Raw genomic sequence first — 20,539 nt, 5'->3', positions numbered from 1 at the left:
GCTATAATGCCCTACACAAATACAAAGGTCCCTTACAAAAACTTGATTCCGATCGTTCAGTTTGTGTGGCAGCTATATGATATAGTGATCTGATCTGAACAATTTCTTCGGAGATTACATTATTGCCTTAAATAATAAACCATGCTGAATTTCGTGAAGATACCTCGTCAAATAAAATAGTTTTCCATACAAGCACTTTGTATGGCAGCTATATGCTATAGTAGTCCGATATCAGCCATTTCGTCAAATGAGCAGCTTCTTGGTGAGAAATAAAAAACTGTATATTTGTATGTTCTACCTAGATACATACATATGTACATTTTATGTAATGAACTTCCATACATATGTAATCCTTTTGATATTTATACCCTAAACAGGATATGTTAAGTTTGTAACACGCAGAAGGAAACGTCGGAGACCCTATATAATACATACATAAATGATCAACATGATAAGCTGAGTTGATTTAGCAATGTCCGTCTGTATGTATATATATGAAACTTTGCACCTGTTCTTTACTCACAAAGATGCTGCTCATACCGGACCACTATAGCATATAGCTGCAGTACAAATTGAACGATCAGAATCAAGTTAATGTAAGGAACCTTGGTATTTGTGAAGGGTATTATAGCTTCGGTAGAATCGGAAATAACGTTTATTTTGTTGTTTTATGCTTTGTTTTCATTGTCTTAAGCGTTTTTGAGCTATGCAAAAAGAAAACCCACACTAAGCAACCTTGTGTTTGTGTGCCATATTATTTTGTGGTAGAATCGTAACAGACAAGTTGGCGGCAGCAACGGAGCAAGAGCAGACAGATACAGAGATGCAAATATAATATATGTATATATATGTATGTACGTAAAAGAGCGTACCTATCTATGTGTATATGGAGACATTTTAGACTATAATGTCCCAAATATTGAAAATAAATGTATTCGACTATTATTTATATATATATAAATCATATATGTAAATGTGTGATATATATGTAGTTATATATTTAGTTGCTTTGTAAAAAAGTAAATGAAAAACAAAATTAAAAATCGTTTACACTTACTTATATAGTTTTTTGTTTATTTTTTCTGCAGTCCCCTTCTTTTTAAGTATGTTAGACTCATATGTATGCATATGTATTTAGTTAGAAAATATCTTTGTAAACAGTCACACCACTTCTCCCGTCATCTATCACTCTTTAATGCTTTTATAAAATTCTTTTATATGTTTTCTTCTTATCCCCTTTATCACCTAGATTTGGCACAGTTTTGTAGCGAAAATTTTGTAATCGGAAATTTGTGTTTATTTAATGACGTTTGTAGTGGAAATTTCCACTTGTTATGTTAAAATATTGCCAAATGCTTATATTTACAGAAATGAAAGGCATTAAGGTTTCAAATTGAAATTAATTATAATTTTCGGGAATAACTCAGACCTCTAATTTTTCATTTAATAGTAATTATAAGCTATTATATTTATATATTATATTATATATTTTTGAAAAACAAGCTTTATTCTTCCACCCCTAAAAACTGGAAACAAAATTTTTAGCGTATTCCAATAATTAAATATAAAATGTTAACACTTGGGGTCTACATTTAGGCGCTTTAAACGAAAAAAGCAAAGTTACGATAAAATTGTTGAAATTTCGAAGTAAAAAAATATGAAAATAATATGCATTATGCCAAAAATTTTTTTAAATTATTTCAATTGATTATTTTTGTTTGGACTGTGTTGACATCTTAAAATAAATTTGATTATATATTGAAAAAAAAAAATAAAATTCTTAGGAATGGTGAAAAGCTCTCAGGTATGGCTTACTCATGATTTAACTACTAAAACTAAAAACTACAGAAAAATTTAAAAATAACGGTAACTTCACCTGCCCCAACCTATAATATTCTTCACGGCTGCATTTTTATAGCTTAAAAGGGTAGAAAAGATATTTATCTTGACTTTACTCGATCAGTTTGTATGGCTGATAGATGCTATAGTGATCCGATCTGACAGTTCATTTGGAGATTGCACCGTTGATATCTTATCAAATAAATGAGTCTTCTCTATAAGAACTTGATTTTGATTATTCAGTTTGTGTGGCAGCTGTATGCTAAAGTGGTCCGCTATCGGACATTCCGACAAATGAGCAGCGTCTTGGGCAGAAAAGTAGGTGTGCAAAATATCAGATCGATAGCTTAAAAACATAGGGACTAGTTCGCGTATATACAGACCGAAAAACAGACTGTCAGACGGACAGACAGATTCAGCTCATCACGCTGATCATTTACATATATACATATACAACTTCGTGGCAAACTTAATATACCTTGTTCAGGGTATAATAACAAGTAGTTAAATAACATATCTATAAAAATTCAAATAACCTTGTATATATACTATGCGAGCTAAATTAGTATAACAGTACTAAAGAAAAACCTGCAGCTGCTTGAAATTCAAATTTTATTCTCTCTTCGCCTTTTTCACTTTCATTGAATAATGCAAATTTGTCACAGTTGACTTATACCAAGTTATTTATAGACGCCATGAGAGGTAGGGAAATGCTTACAGCTAATTGAAAAATGTAAAATCAGAAATTCACGAAGAGAAACTGACAATTTTGCCATTTTTCACCTTCAAAAGAATTACATGCATGCACGGTGTTTCAAGCTAATTATATAGGCATGTAAATTGTTAAACGAGAATTTGAAGCGAACCAGTAGAAAAGTTATTACATGTTTATTTTGGAAGGTGATATTGTCAAGTTAAAACTCGTTTATGAGATATACGATGATTATATTTTATCTACCAAATATTTTCAGTTGAAGATTTATGCAAGGTCTATAAAAGAATAATAGCAGCGATATTTATGCAATTTTCGAAGTTCGATGAAACAAAAACTATCGTATGGAAATTTTATCACCAACTCAAATTTTATCAAAACACCATATATTTAACTTAGCATAAGAGAGTTTCCTTGCAATCCTTGAGATTTGCCACACTCAAAATCCACATTTCGTCTGCATTTCGTGTTCCATTTTCCTATTTGTGCCGATTTGCGTTCTCGCTAAACACCTGCAAATGGGCTGTCATTTAAAATTTCATTCAAAATATAACACGTTCGCCAAGAATCGTTTCGCTTGCGATAAAAAAAAAACAACTGAACCAACGAAAACACGACAAATTACATGGCAACAATGAAAGAAAGATGACATCATTCAAGTCGACAGAAAACACAGATCCGCATATATCAAAACAAAGATCAAAGTGAGATTATCCGCACATAAAAAAACAGGGAAAAAACAATAGAATATTAAGATCATACTGTACATGTAATTGCATGAATGTTGTTACTAATTGCAACTCGTTATATGCAAATTTTTTCTATTGAATAAAAACTAATAAAAACTACGCCTATACTTAGTGCCTTTGCCATTGAAATAACTGATGTTTTATAGCGCCTCGCGATGATGAAAATTATTTGCAGAAGCTGAAGCTAAAAAGGGATTATATAACAGTACTAATTTGCATGACTTGAAAGTTGTTGCTTTGAACTGGAAATTTCTATTGAGAAAGCATTATCTATTTATATGTTTTTTATTATATCTCGATTCTCAGCGATTTCCAACTGATATACTGAAAATTTTTAATATAATTGCTGTCTGATGTTGGTAGCATTTCTTAACACTAGGTTTACGGGCGTTTATTATACGTATTAATGAAAATACAATACGTATTTATAAAAAAAAAATCAATTTATTCAAACTAAATCTGAGTTTAACAATATAAGGCTCCACATAAAAGTAAAATATTAATAAGTCGAAATTTTTTTAAGTGAACTGTGTGCATAAATTATTTAGAAGAAATGATTAATTTACGATGCAAAACGGTTGAAATCGATTGCAAAGTTTCAATTCCGTCAAATTGACGGGTCCCGTAAATATAATGTTAATAGGGGACTACTGCCATTGAAGAAATCTGAAGCTTAACCAGAGCAAATTTGGTTTGTAGAGACTTGAAATTTTCTGAAATTGGAGAGGTCAAAAATTAGCGGGTTGGAAAACTGCCTTATTCCACAATTACGAAAAGAGCATTTTTTTATCAATGTTAAAGTTCTAATTCTAAATGCCAGGCAAAGCCCAAACTTTAAGAAAGGGATCGTGAACGCTTCCGCAGAGAGGAAAAGTAAACAGATTTCTAGTGACAGCCAAGTTTCCTCAATTCAAGCGAAAAGATGTCTAAAACGTGACAACTATTGACTGAGTCATATTCAGTAATGCCTTTAAGCTTAGCTTGAAGCATTAGAGGAAGAGAGAAGTTATCGTCTTCCAAAGCATCTTATATCCCAACCTCATCGAAATTTATTCGTTCGCGTTTTATTTTCTTAACAAAATTTTATGATATACGGTCGCTTGTGGTCATCTCCTTTCTTCCTTCTTCGCTCAACTCTCTTTATAAAAAACCCATCTTTCTTTTATACTATAACTCTATGCTAAAATTAACGGCAACATACTCTGCCCTCAAAGAAAAGCATTCTCGACAATTTCAAATTTATTTTAATATATGCTTAATAACATGGTCCTGTTACATGGTAACATCAAATCAGCAGTTTGTTTTGCGTCCTAAATGCCTAAAATGTTCATTTGATTCATTGCGAAAACATACAATTTCTGCTCGCTACGAAATAATTTTAGACAAATTTTTAAAAAATAAGTATTAAATATACCACGCTACTGAGTTAGAGCAAAAAGTATATACACATTTAAGTGTTTTAACGAAGAATCAACTAACGAATTACCAGATTAACATGTTCGGTCTGAGTACCCCTAATGTTCTTAAACCTATTCTCTCATTTGTATCTCATTCCCTATATATGTTATGGTATGTATTTTATATCACTGTAAGTGAACGAGTACATCATATTTGGTGACTAAACCAAAAAGATTACTACTTTATTTTATATATATTGTATGTGTGAAAAGATCATTATTTCCAGATAGAGTATTGTGAATGTAATGTGCTTATTATAAAAAAGGATTACAATTGTTTAATCAATAGACCTAAAACCTATTCGTTGTATCGCGACGGTTCGAGAGATCAGCCTGTGCGATGGGTGGTATAGGCTTTTTATCCGCGGGTGGCAATGGCTTTACATCCTCCACTTTACTGGTGCGCTCTTTTATGGCTTTCGGTGGCACAGTGATATCTAAGCTATCACTTTTCTTATAATACAAGTAACAGGTGGACATGAGACCCACCAAAGCCATGGTGATGAGCGACCAACGCAGCGCAGAGTTGAATTTTAGACCGCTGAAAATAATCGTGTATAAAGTATACTATTTACATGGTACAACAATTTCATAACTTACAGGAATAACGTATATTTTAGCATGTTTGTAAAGGTTTTATTCAATGCCACGCCTTCTTCAATCCAAAAGAGTGGAAAAATCATTTTACGCAAATCCTTGGTGGGTTCAATTTTCTCAACAGGTTCCATGTCCATGTTGAACTGCAAACGTTTGGCGGCTTGAAAAGGCGTTCCAGAGGTCTGAATGAATGAAAAATATTGTCAGTGAAAATATGAATACTTCCACTAAGGGCTTAAATATCACCAATTCAAAATCAATGAAAACTGCATGATCCTTCTCATTCGGACTTAAACCGTTCACCTCTTCCAGCAGTTTGGGATCCGCATTATAAAAGTGTGGCATTGATGCTATAATTGGACCACCAACACAAGGTTCTAAATTCATCGTACCTTTGGGTGGACAAGATTCAATATCTTCCGGATCGTCGCAGAAGCAATGCAAACTGGGATCCGCCTGTAGATCAATCAAAGCGCTACAATACTGTTCATGTTTTAAATATTTCACTCAAATAATACCTTTATGTCACCCAAATCCATGTGATATCGCATTGCTGGCATGCCATGATATGAGGACTTCCGTTTGTAGACTGCGCCAAAGGAGCGACATAAATCGGGCGTGAAGGCCCACAAGCCTTGTTCTTTTGTCATGAACGGTGCAAAAATCGTTGAATCGGTACCGATAAATTCGTTACACTCTTCGCCGCCCCATATATCCAATGTGGGCTCATCACCAAATCGTATGACTTTGCCAAGCTTGCTTACATTCTTAACGCCACGACAGACGGTAAAGCGACCACCGTCGGTGTGGTTGTTCTGAAGAAGAAATTTAAATGATTGAAAATATTAAATAATTATTTTGTTTAAACAAAAAATTCTGAACAACCACTTTTCTATTATAAAACTTTTGAAATATACATTGCTTGCTTTTAATTTAATCTGCAGTCATATTTTGCAGACCAGCGCTATTGTGACGTCATCAAGACAACTTATCATATGAAATACTATTGAGATATTCTCTTATTCACATACAATTTGATCACTTTTGCTTATACTCACATTGGCCAGAAACGAGAATAGAAAATGTGTTGAATTCACTTGTCTCGCTTGCCTCACCTCACCCGTGTAGAAAGCCGTGCAGAGCGCTTTAGCAGCAAATTCCGGTGACGAACAGTCCACGTAAAGTCCACGAAAGAATACATCCATAAATTTAGCTGTGATTACCGCTTTCTGCCCAGCGAACACAATATTTATAGCTTTGGCGACTAGATCCAACATGGCGGCACGTTCGCGCTGTACAACCACGGAGATAGGCTGTAAAGACGTTGAGCGAAAAATTTAAGAAATTACTTTGAATAAAATAAAGATTTTTATATTATTTAAAATTCATATCCAAATGAATAAGAATTAATTATAAGCACAAAAACAACAAATTGTCAACATAATGTCAAAATCAGCTGTTTTGCTTTTTTTTAAGTAATAACTGAGTACGAATAGATTGTAAATACAAAGGTTTGTTTTTGAACGGCTAATTATCACCAGCTAGTCAAGTATCTGCGGGAAAAGCGTTTTTTAACCAAAAAAATATAAAAAAAACTAATAGAGTAGAGCATAAGGTGAAAGCGTAAGAATAGAGAGAGCTGCTGGCTTTTGCTAGTTAAATTTCTGCTGGCAGAAAATTTGTTCTTTGTGTGCGTAACTTGCCAATTTTTGCATTCTTCTTCTTCCTTATCATGCAAAATTATCAAATATAGACATGAAGTTAATGAGAAAAACATGAAAAAGGTTATGTCAAGTAACAAAACCTTATTATTTGAATCATGTATAAAAATAAAAATTACAAATTTGAACATATTGTAGTATTCACACACATTGAATGCCAAATCTAACAGTTTATTTCAATATCCGTCTGCTCTCGCTTATAACCAATTGTCATTCTAAATTATTAATTAGTAGTTATTAATTTAAAAGCATTTCATTTATTATGCACAAAGCTTTAAAAACGTTAAAAATAGAAAAATAAACGTAGAAAAACGCATCTCTAGGCCAGTAGATTATATTCAGAAGCCACGAGTTCATAAAATTTAAATATATTAAAATAAAAGCGATAATGATATTGTTCGAAAGAAATAAATAAATATTTTACGCGAATCCGAAAAGTTTGCTACATAAAAATAAAAAAATTGGATAGATAGATATATAGTTCATCGATTAAAGTTATTTTAACATATTATCACAGTAAAAAAATTGTCACATGCATTTGTTTCATATTTTATAACAGTTTTAACAATAACTATGTGGCATTCTGGCATACTCTATATGAGCTAATAGTGGCTAAAACTAAACAACTATATTGTTTAAAAATGTAAAAATGTGTGCTTGTAGTTAAAAATTATCTCATCAATGGCAAATAAATGAATGAATTTGCAAATTACAACATTTCCCATATAATTCAATAAGACGTTCGTAGAACAATAACCGGACACAACAGCGTGTGAAATATGAAAAAAAAATCTAAAATCACAACTCTCATTTTCATAATTCATTTAATTAAATTTCAATTTTATCAAAATTACTGTCGTAATTTCTTAAAACTTCACCTTTTCAACTGTCTCTCTCAACTCACCACAAGCAATGGATGTGGAATAGTTATGAGCTCTTCACCGGTTAGTCCTTTTGAGTTCTTTTCATTGAAATAAAATGTGTTGCGCATAGTGAATGAGATCGAATCTTCTAAGGGATCGTCGACCAGATCATATTTATCCTTCCTTTCACTATCAATATAAAATTCATAAAGCATATTTTTAATATGCATTTCTGCTTCAAGTTGCATATTTAAATTTTTTCTTTCAAATATGGTTTTTATTAAAACTCACTCGAAAACAAATGGTCCGATTTCTTGTAAATTGGGCTTTTCGCCCTTCATAACCTCATCCGGATTGGTGATGTTGAATACATATATATAGAAATGTAGTGGAAATGGCGTCTGTGTCCAGAGATCGCGTATTTCGGTGCCGGGCTTCAGTGAAACTTGCTTTGATGAAATTAAAAATTGGTTATTAACTTTGTGCAATAATAAAAGTAATAATGTTTATATTTTTAAAATCGTTTTAAAATTTTTACAAATTTTCTATTTTTATTAATATTTTTTTATATTTTATTTGTATATTTTTATTTAGGGTTTATAACTTATTTGATTGTTTTTTATCGTTTTATTAAATATTTGGTCCTGTGGTTGTAGTTGCATTTCAAATGTTTAATTATGCTGTAAAATAAATTTTTTTTTTTAATATTTGTATTTACTTAAACCATAAAGAAATAAAACCTCAAACTTCCCATAATGATTTACAAGAAGTGATCCTTTTTACTGAAAAATATAGTGAAATACAGTCGAATAATTTATACAAAAAAATATTTTAATTTAATTTAATTGGTTGCTCTTAGTCCAAATTCTCATACATCCAACTATACATTCTTTACTGGGTTACTTAGATCACCAAAATTTAAAAGCTTCGCAAAAGTTTTGTCGTTTCTTTCGTATACTAATTAACGTACATCAGACAATTGTCTTAATATATTAAATTTTGTTTTATTTATTTCAAATTATTATTTTTTTAATACTGGTTCAAGTGTTTGGTGCTTTTATTGATTTTGTTGTTTTAAATATTATGATCAAATGATCTATTTTCTTTATATTTATAAATCTTACTTTAAGTTCTTTTAATTTTTATGTTTTATTTCTTGAGTTTTTGTACTTCATTTAGAACAATTTTTGTTTTCTTATTAGTTTTTTTTTAATTTACTTCATAAAATTTCTTTGCATTAAAATTATTTTTGTGGACTTATAATCAACTGCATGATATTTTTATTTCATGTGCACCTTTTTTATCATCATTTTGAGTATTTTCGGAAAGCCAACCCAACCAAAAATCACGCCAAACAGCAGCGCCGCCACAGAGGCGATCAAAAGTTTATGCCTCTCCACTTTCATGGTTTCTGTTCGCACTAAACTCAGTTATTTAAAGAAAGGCGTTTAAAAAGAACTTGTTTCGAAATGCACTTTTCAACTTCGCCGGGACGCTTCGTTCTCAACTGCAACTCTCGGTTTCTGCGAACAAACTAAACGCGTCTATTAAGTTTTCCTTTCATAGAACATGCAAACTTTGGCAATAGATATAGTTATTACCCAGACGTCAGATGTCTATGTATGTCGCAAAAAAAGAAAATTATATATTACAACAACAAAAAGAAAAAAACGCACACTAAAAACTGCGGTGAAAAGTATTCAAAGTCGTTACTCCCCATTGGTGTACGTACAAACGATCTGAGAATAAAATCATTATAAACTTAACTGCCTGCTGCCAGTCAGTCATCCATTCAATATATACATATTTAGTATTTACTACTGATATTTTTCGCTTTAAATTCAATAATATGTGCAATTGATACCTGGCTATTGTGTGGACGTTACGATATTTTGCAATAGATGCCGTTCGCAACACGCCCGCCCGCCCAGCGATGGCAAAAATGCACACGCATGTCGAGGCCTGGCAATAGCTGCACGTGTACCAGACACGACAGCACTTCACCGTGATGCGAACTCCTTGACCACGTTTAGACCTACAAATGTGTATATAGCCAACAATAGCAATAAAGTCCTTCTCATTAGCTTGATTGTGGTGTGTATATCCTGTTGTCCCCGACTTTGATTTTTTAATTGCACTAACTATTCATGGAAATTTTATGCAATTGTAAAGAAACGCCCACTTAATTTTGTTTTGATTGTGCAAAAGTTCTCACAAAACAATCAGCATTTATTTGCAAAAGGGTTGTCGTTTACTTTCTTTTGAGCTTTGCCAAGTCTAAAAAATAACCTGAAAATTTTTTAAGTTTTTTTATGAACATGCATATATATTTTTTACATAAAACTAATTTAAATGCATCGTGGTGGTTATGTTCGCGAATTCATATTGATCCACTTAAGATAAATCCTAAAAAATGGTGCCGATCAAGCGTGTGAGATCTAGATTTTATAAATTCGCAAGTTGAATGTTTAATTATTACATTTCATATCCAGCCTTATTCAAATGATTCCAAACGGTTTTTTGTGCAACGTTAAGGTCCTGGACAATCGTAATCGATGTTTGGACTCGGCGATTGCCATTATTTGATCGATTTTTTCGATAATTGGTCTTCTAGAGCGTGATGCATCTTTGACATCGAAACTACCGGAACGGTAGTACAGTATCAGGACTATAAACGCTATTCATATTTTCAGCCGCCTGGCTTGCTTTTTCACCCTTATCGAAGAAAACTGTAAAATATAGCTTTTTCTCTGTGTTAGTGTCCATCTTTGACGCACACTCAAACAAAACTGAATCAATCAATCACAAAGCTGTCAGGAAAGCTTTTTTAGTACGAAATGTCATTCTTTTAACGCCATCTAGTCGAACCCGATCGGACTTATACAACGCGAGATACAGATAAATAACGCCATCTATTGAAAAAATAATGGAGTTCTTTTTACTACACCTAATATATGGTTCAGATCTCCCAAGTTGTCTTTCAACGCCTAGAATAATCAGTATTTTTAAAATCAAAGTGCAGCTCTCAAGGTACTCTCCACACACGCGTCAAATTTTTTTTTTTCTTTATCCAGTTGTATTGATATCAGCTGCTGCCGAGTTAGAATAATATTCGGTGTCGCTCGTTAAAAGCTTTGTAAGCTTAGTTAAAGTTGTCATTACATAAAATCTTTACTAGACCTTCAAAGTCAATCAGAACAAAATAAAACAAAAAATATCTTCTAATAGAGTCAATGAAGGAATCCATGTGTTTTAGGAACGGCGACAATCGAATAAAATATGTCGCAAAATATCTCAAAATGTCTGTTTATTACGGTTTTCTTGTTATGGAATTATGCACTTATTATTATTTTCAAATTACAATATTTTTAGCAATGTGGCAGCGCTGTCTATGCAGTATTCTTTCATATTTTCTTGTTTACATACTTAGATTGCAATTTATATATCTTATTAACTGATACAAATATGAAATACAAATTTCAACTGTCGGAAATAGCTTTGGCAACGCCTCTACACCTGTTCAAAATTTCGTAATTCGCATGGTATTGTTTATCTGCAAACCAGCTGAACTTGAAATTTTAAATGCCTAGCAATTACTTCAAATTGCAACACTTTCGATGCCATTTTTTCTTTGCACTTTTTCACTTTTGACAGAAAAAAACTTTGACGTATTTGTAGGAAAAAACATGTGCTTGTGATAGACAATTAAAATATTAAATACAATTTATTTGTTATTAAAATTAAATAAGTCTATTAACCGCTAAAAATAGCCTTGGAAATCAAAATTAAAATAAAAAGAGAAAAAGAAATTATTTTAATCGAAAAAGTATATAAAGCTATTTTTTAACTGAAAATCGACAAAATATTAAAAAATTCTTGTATAAATATGTAAAAAACATTAACAAAAATTAATTGCAAACCATAACTATTATGCTGCCTCAATTTCGAGTAACACATCAAAATTTCACTCAAATGAGTGAAAACATAAATAATTTAAAAGTAATTTTCCGTTTAATTATGAATGCTTTTGCTTGCATTCGTAATTTCTCTCGTCGTTTCGCTAATTTAAACTTAACATTTTCCAGCTTCAATGTGAATAACAAACAAAACGGAATAAGAAGAAACAAGAAATAAAATTTAAAAAAAAATTTCAACCTTGCACAAGCATCTATAAGAAAATGGAAAGCACAACAAATGGCATGAAGTGAATATAAAAAAAAGAGAAAAGTATATTAACCTGTTCATTCTTTTTTGCACTTTTCTCGTTTTACCAGCACGTCAATTTCAAAAAGCGGGTCACAACGTGCTTTTGTTATTCGGCCACAACACCAATTTCTGCCCGCACACATTAAAACACAATGTGTACATACATATGCGTGAGTGAGTGGCGGTGCAACAGCGTTTGCAACGTCAAAACCGGTTCTCAACACCTTTTTATAAGATTATGCAGCGGTAAGCAATGAAGCGCAATAGCATACCTGCATACAGTACGCAATAATACTATACGAACCAATATTAAAATCTTAAAGAAAGTAAGCAGTCAAAAAATATTTAAAATTCACCGATAATCCTGTTTCATGAATATATTTCTATATACATACGAGTATGTGCTACAAGTATATTGTTGTATAAAAATGTGTTGCGTTTATCACCATGTTTGGAGACTGATATAATATTTCAATATGAAAGTAATGCTTTCGATGATGTAGCATGGTTCTGATCATAGATTCTGGTGGAAGATATAAAAAAAAACTAACTACTTGCGTTTATAATTTATTTTGTACATTACTATGAAAGATCTGCAAAGGAACGATTTTAGACATACTTTCTGTTCAGCAGTTCCATATAATATTCTATGGAGCATTGTTTTATATAATGTATAGCGAAAAATTTCGAAAGAAACTTAATTAAAGTTATATGGCTTCTAGAGTATTGAACCAAATTTAAAAAAAAATTAACTAAAGAGTTTATCTCAACGTAGTATTTTTGCCTACTTAAATACTAAAAATATATAATGTGACCTTTTGAGTACTTGGCTTTTTTTGGTTTTTTTTTTTTAATTTTATCAAACGTTTCATTAATTTTTTAGGACAGAAAAACCAAGGTGTAATATGTACATTTACTACCGGAGAAAGAATTTCTCACTTTTTAACAATTTATAACGAAAACGTGTACCAATATTTTACACCTTATTAAACTTTGGTACGAATATTATTCTCAGAAAGTGTTGTTATTGGTTAAGATTATATGCATGCGACATTATTTGTCTTGCCGTTCAAACTTTTACTAAAACATTCATTTTATGCCACGCTCTCTACATAGCTTTTTATTTATGCTGAGAGACTTAGTATACTAATACGCTCTCGCCGTCACAATTAACTGCTACTTAAGCCAAGGGAGTGACGAACTCTGCCGACCTGGCTGAACCCTCAATTAGCTGCTTGGTTAGTTAATATTTGCTTGCTAGTAGTAATGCCTGCACCAGGTCAATTATTGATAAAGTACACACCCTTTTAAAATGGCTCTTCTGCAAAAAGTGTCAATTAAATTGGAAAGAATCGGTTGTTGAAGAGTTTACACTTACTTGCTGTGCTCTCACTCACCTAGTACTACTGTGTTATGTTGTATGAGTAATAAAAGCAAGCGACATTTGAGATCTGCTTAAGAAAAAGTCCGTTAAAATTTGGCTTATTCATTGCTGAGCGCGGCTGCATTGGTGTTGGTGAGCCGAGTTTGGGAGTGGCTTGAGAGTATGCGTCAACAAAAGTAGTATACAGTTAACACTTGTTCTGGCAAGACGTAACCATAACATTAATAATTTGTTTGCACAATTGCAGGCAGTGAATATCTTTTAGAAAAAACATTGAAATATTAAGCATTTAAGTTATTTTCGAAACGTTAGGTTATACAATTCACATGGGTCCGCGTGGCGCCGAACTTTCTAGTGAATTGAAAGCTCAGATTATCCAGTATTACAAAGACAAGAAGTCGGTGCGTGTTATTGCGCGTTTAGTGCACAAATGTCCAGCTACGGTGCAAAAAGTGATAGAACGTTATCGTGACTCGGGTAGTATTAGAAATAAGGCACGCTCTGGACGCCCGCGTAAATTCGATGAAGCCGAACATCATTTGATATTGCAGAAAGTGCAGCAGAATGCCAAAATGAGCGCACTCAAACTACAAGAGGAGGTGGAATGTGAAACGGGCAAATTGTGCAACACCGAGACTATACGTCGTGTGCTCTACTCCGCTGGCTACATTGGTCCACTGATCCATCGCAAACGTGTGGAATTCGCTAAGTTACACTTGCAACACGATCTCAACTATTGGCGCAAGGTGATCTTCTCGAGTGAGTGCCAATTTCAAGCATACCAAAGCGCGCAACATGTGACGCAGTGGCGTCGTGTCAGCACTGAGTCGGATGCTACGAATCCTTTGTTTGCCTCAAAACAATCTGATAACCTGATAACACTATGGGGTTGTATGTCTGCTAAGGGTGTTGGCCGATTGGTTATCTGCGATACGCAAATGAATCGCGAGAAATATTTAAAAATACTACAGGAAAATGTGATAGCAAGCGCCTCCAAGCTGGACTTACCGTCTGGCGGTTATATATTCCAGCAGGATAATGACTGCAAATACAGAACAGGTGTGGTGCGCGATTGGCTGCTCTACAAAGTGGGCAAAGTATTGTATACGCCATCACAGTCGAATGATTTAAATCCGTTGGAGCAAATATGGGGTCATATAGATTTTATGTTGCAACAAAGTGCAGTGCAAAGTGAAAAGCAGTTACGCACTTTGTTGGAAAATGAGTGGCAGCAGATAACTTCGCAAGTAACCGAAGCGCTTGTCTCATCTATGCCGCAGCGTTTGCAAGCCATTTTAGATTCGGATCAGCCAAATACGACAAATATTTAAACAAGCTGGTTTAATTAATTTATTTTTTATTATAATATATATTTTTATTTTTTTATATTTTTATATTTGTATATTATTTCTTATTCGTATTTACTGCCTATAACGTGGCTTGCCAAGAAAAACCGTTTAAATAGAGTTATCAGCAAAATAATAAATAAATAAGAAAGCACGACTTGATACAATGATTTTATTAAATATTGTACAATAATAAAATTTCCATCTAAAGAACTTTTATTTATCTTCTGAGACAACAATCAGTAACATTTATGTAGCATTAAATCAAAATATATGTTAATGTCAAATGAATGCACGCCCATTATCCGTCCAATTTTAGTTTAATATAATAAGTATTATTTTTTTATTTAATAAATTAGTTAAATATAAAGCTACAACGTAATCATAGCCTATATTTTTAATAAATAAAAACAAAAAATAAATAAAATAAAAAAAGTAAAATAATTTTTTTATGCTCCGTTACATGTATAAGCGTTACGCAGCCCGAGTTTAACTCACAAATTTCTAAGTCCAAAATTGCTGATTTATACCCCTCATAACTCGGTGCTGGATCATCTTAAAAGCAAAAATCAAATCAAAATATATATATTTTTGAAATTTCAATTTTTCACTTTTTGGGAACACTTTGAAGAAGACAAAGCGATTTCTTGCAAAAAAATCTATTAATTAGTTATTGATAAAATAAAAAAAAATATTAGAAAAAATCTTCAGCGTTGTTTCGTAAGCTATGTATAGAAATTGTGTTCAAAATTTTGAAACGATCCGTGCAGTCGTGTTGAAGTTAGGAGGAGCTCCGCTTTAATGTTTCGAAATCTGATGTAAAACGTTCATAAGACAGTTATAAAAATACTCGAAACTTTGCAAATTTTGCTCCAATCGATAAAATTTTGTAATTTTAATACAACGTTTATATATTTATTTTAAACAAAAAAAGTAATTCATAATCCCTACTCCCCTCTTAACAGATGTTTTGATTTTATTCCATCCTACTAATTCTTCCCAATTTCTCGTACTTAAATCGTTGTTGCAACGGTCTAAATACTAGGCATTCGCTGAGTTAATGTTCTAAAATTTCTTCGTCGCATACCCGATATTTTACTGGTTTCAGCAATGCGATGATTCCAACTACAATACTTATTTCTCTATTACCAAATATTTCTCTAATATTAATCTTTAAACAACATTTGAAAGTGCTGTTGGCATTTTTAAACTCTGATGGCTTTGCTATTATAGTTCAGCAATCAATTATTTTTTATAACCTGTATAGGGTATATTAAATTTGCCACGATGTTTGTAACACCAAAAAGGAAATGTCAGAGACCCTATAAAGTACAATGCATGATCAGCGTTAGGTCAGAAACCCTATAAAGTATATAGTATATAAATGATCAGCGTGATGAGCTAAGTTGATTTGGCCATGTCTGTCTGTCTGTCCATTTAACAATCCATCTGTATATATACGAACTAGTCCAATAGTTTCTGAGATATTGTTTTGACATTTTTCACCCTTCATTTTCTCACCAAAAAGCTGTTCATTTGGCGGAACGGCCGATATTGGATCACTATAGCATAAGCTGCCATATAAACTGAACGATCGGAATAAAGTGATTGTAAGGAATCTTTTATATTTGTGTGCGGTGGAACCGAAGTTAACTCTTTGTGTATGTAAATATGTATATGCATATATGTATACCTTGAAACGTCAAAATCCAATGGAAAACCAAAAACAATGCAAGCCAAAATCAAATACTAGACATGACACGTGACTTTGCTGGCGAATGCAATGAAACCGAACATTTTCAGAGCTACTCGATATGTCAGAAAATTAAAAGCTATTGCAAAACAATAATAACAATCACACGAAGTTCGAAGTTTCTAAGCTTAACAGTATTCAAAGTCTACCCGTTTAAAGCTAAAATTGATTAATAATACAAATAAGACGCGGCTTGGCAACAGTTTGTCAATGCAACTGAATGTAATTTTACTGCCTTCTAAACAAACAACAACAATAACAATTAGCAATGCCAGAAAATAATGGCTGCCTCGTAAATTTAGCAACCACTAAAGTGTAAACAAAAACAACAAATGAAATTTACATATTATATAATATATTATGTGTGTCCATAAAAAAATCAAATTTAATCGATTATTGTTAAACGACTCCTTGGTAACCGTATAAAAAACCCGAAATTGATATAAATTGCAGAAATGTCAAAACAAAAAATTTGCTATTGGAATAGTGGCAACAAATATGCGCATACGAGTACATATGTACAATATATACTTGCTTGTACATATTTACATTTATAAATGTTTATGTGCATCTTCACGTACGCGAGAATGAGCAATAAATGCACTCGTATGGTTGAATGCAATTATTCTGCCACGCCGCCTTAGCAACAGCATTTTGTTCTAACATTTTGCTTAATATGTTGTTTGTTATTATTGTGCTTGTTGACAGCACAAAAATGTGCCAACTTAATTTATATGGTATTTGTACGACATATTTAGTTCTCTTCGCGAGCATCATAGCCAATTGTATTGTTGACATTTTATACTAAGCAATAAATTACTGTTGCACAGTGGGTCAGTTTGCAAGATTTTAGATACAGTAAATTACTTTCGATAAACTTAGTTTGGGTGTGAGCGCTTTCTGACCATCATATACTCGTACTCACATAAGAAGAAAAGAACAAGTAAATCGAACATGAAAAGCCTGTGATATTGTCAAGAATAACGCTTGCTCTTAGCCTAAAAGTTAAAATGACACAATAGATCAGAAATATATTTCCTTTTACTTTCTTACTGGATTTCCGTGATTTTATTTATGTAATTTGCGAAATAAACCTGCTAGCAATGGGTAATTCGTAGTGGAAAATTATGAAAATTGCTAATTGTGTTATGATTTACGAACCAAATACACTTAAAATATGTGCCATTTAGGAATTTTTGCGTCAAAAATATGGCTTTTTAACTATCCAGGACCAGCACCAAGACGCGGCACTATTCTTATTTTTATTTTCAAAAATAATTTTTAAGTGCAGAAAAACTATTTAATCTACAAATTGACCTCTAATAGAATATTTTTAAATATATCAAGTTCAACACCATCTAAGGAATCTAACTTGGCGTCTAACAGTATATATCGAGTTGTTGGTAAACTATGTATTTGGGACTAGTTGCACAAAAGGTCAACAGCAAGAACTCGACACTTCTTTTTCATTAAGCCTCAGTGAATGAGAAGCGAAGAAGCGGCGCAAAAACTTGTCTGCATATCAGTTGAAGTATTCAGCCGTCACACAATTGTGCGTTTAAGTAATCCGAGTTTCAATCAGCAATATTCAAATTAAGTCATATTTCCCAATCTTGTTTCTGCTATGAAGGTTCTTCGAATATTATTCTATGGACGTTTATCGCTAACCATCATTCATTTGTTGTTCAATATATTTGTGGTTTAAAAAAAAATCACAATAGATACAGTAAACCATATCTTAATCATGCAATTTTTATTTATCTAATTTGGTTTATCTAAGTCTTTCTAAGCCTTTGAGATTTTTTTCGAAATTTTAAAAGTCATCTGTTTTCAAATGGATAAGTTTGAAATTTGATAGTTAAGCACATAAAAATAGTTGAAAGAAACATGATCCAACTACACTCGTAAGTCTTGACAGAAATCTTTAGCTAACTTTCAGTAGTGCATTTACGAAGCTTTTATATTAGTAGGATTAATTATAATACTATTATTATAATTATTTTTGCCACTTATCTATTGTTCTAAAAGTTAAAATATATTTATATTATACATACACCGTTACATATGTATACACGCATCTACTTCGTGGTTGTACTAAGGCTAAAATCATAAAGTATTTTTCACTTGAGTTGAAAAGCTATAAAATTGTGTTAATGTGCTATTAATTTACGAGTACTGTTACTCACTTTTGTCGCTGGAAAATTTATTTCTATGTAAATACCAATATTTACATATGTATGTCCTCCTATACATAGTATTTGTGCATTTATCTTAATTAATTGTAACATTTGCTAACGAATTGAATTTGTAATTGAAACAAATAGGCGTTGGCAGATGTCTCACTTAGGACGCGGGGGAAAGGTGACGTCGATTTGAGTGGCTTGCAAGCGAAATGACAAACAAGGCGGAGAGAAAATGTCAATATTCACTTGCATGTACATATATACATGAAGATATATACCCATTCATATATGTATATGTACCTAGTTCGTGGTATCTAAGATGTGTTGATGTGTGGGTGTAATGGCAATAAGTTCAACTTGTTGCGCTTCCCTTGTATGAACTTGGCGAGTCAATAGATGGTTGCCTTCAAAGCTTATGTGGGTTTAGCTGCTTGTAAGCATGGCTGGGTGTATGCAGCACAAATATGTATATGTGGGTGTGTGTATTTGGCTAACTATGAGGGAGGCGCATCTGTGGCCACTTACTTGCATAGCAATCAAGTTTAATTGCGCGCGTGGCTGAGTTGCAGCCCTGTAAGTTTTTAAATATCCACACACACATATATACATATATATATATTTTTTATGCACATAGTTTGTTGATAAACATACCGTAATTTATAATGCAATAAGAAAATTGCATTCTACAAATGACAAATGTATTGAGCTGTTGCAAAGGGAATTGTTTTGTATGCAAATTTCACAACTCAGTGTATTGGGTATTATGCAAAAGTCAATTAATTCATATTTGGAAAAAAATTATGTAAAAAAGATGACTTTAACGATTACGTAGACAAACACTTGTTTCATTTTATAAGCGATCTATTTTTGTACACTTGCGAAGTAGTACAGCAAATAAACATATTAAGCTAATATGTATATTCAATTTTTATAACTAATATATATATTCTGTACACTCATATGCGATAATAAATATGTGATAAATGTTATAATTATTTAGTAATACATTTTTTTTTGCTACCTTCAGAAAAATACATTTATGCTAATGATTTCATACATGCTGAAAATTTTTGGATTTTTAATCTCCATACTTGCCCTAGAATTTATGTTAACTAAAATACCAATATAAGTACTTTATTTTATATTGGTGAAAAACAATTTAATAAATAAAATATATAAAATTTATATATTTTAAATATTTGAGACACATCGCATATCTCTTATGGGGTAGGATTCATAGAAAGGATTTCTAGCAAAAATGTCCCGTTTTATATCATTTAATATATTTTCTATTGGGATTGCGTCAGTGTTCGACATTAGCTAATCTAAGGCACTCTTCTTAGCTTACACTTATATACACCATTTATATTAGTAAAATTGATAAATGCCTATTTCGAGAGTTTGCGATTCGATGATAAGATATGTGAAATCCATATTTATCTTTAATATCTTCTATTACTTATCTTGGAGATTTAAACAAGTCGACCCATCTGCAGAAAAGTTTAGAGAATATATCTCATCAGTATATACGAATTTCTTCTCGAATATTCCCTACTGGCAATAACCGTTTGCACGACAAGAGTTACACTACAGAAAGCAACATATCATGAAACGATTTGTTAACTATTTTCATACTCTGAACAGCGTATATTAAGTTTGCCACGAAGTTTGTAACACCCGGAAGGAAACGTCGGAGGCCTTATAAATATATATGTAAAAGATCAGCATG

The 20,539-nt window shown here is 32.2% G+C and overlaps 2 protein-coding genes and 1 long non-coding RNA gene across 4 annotated transcripts in view; 2 read left to right on the top strand and 1 right to left on the bottom strand.

Moving 5' to 3' along the window:
* The window catches only part of SNF4Agamma (SNF4/AMP-activated protein kinase gamma subunit), a 172,485-nt gene that overhangs the window by 41,090 nt on the left and 110,856 nt on the right, over positions 1-20,539 (top strand). The gene's annotated exons all lie outside the window — the stretch shown is intronic.
* On the bottom strand, positions 4,911-9,490 carry Snmp1 (Sensory neuron membrane protein 1). The gene is made up of 8 exons (XM_014247941.3): positions 9,234-9,490; positions 8,230-8,387; positions 7,980-8,127; positions 6,413-6,667; positions 5,873-6,169; positions 5,601-5,810; positions 5,358-5,536; positions 4,911-5,298 (listed from the first exon to the last, which is right to left on the bottom strand). Exons 1-8 carry the CDS (start codon positions 9,342-9,344, stop codon positions 5,049-5,051), a joined length of 1,608 nt encoding a protein of 535 aa, XP_014103416.2. The 5' UTR covers positions 9,345-9,490; the 3' UTR covers positions 4,911-5,048.
* On the top strand, positions 11,828-12,630 carry LOC138857852 (uncharacterized). Its single transcript, XR_011397059.1, has 2 exons — positions 11,828-11,937; positions 12,024-12,630. It is a non-coding gene; the product is annotated as an uncharacterized lncRNA (long non-coding RNA).

Source organism: Bactrocera oleae, chromosome 2 (assembly GCF_042242935.1).
Source record: "Bactrocera oleae isolate idBacOlea1 chromosome 2, idBacOlea1, whole genome shotgun sequence".
Taxonomy (NCBI): Eukaryota; Metazoa; Arthropoda; class Insecta; order Diptera; family Tephritidae; genus Bactrocera; species Bactrocera oleae.
This window is presented reverse-complemented; position numbering and strand designations above follow the sequence as displayed.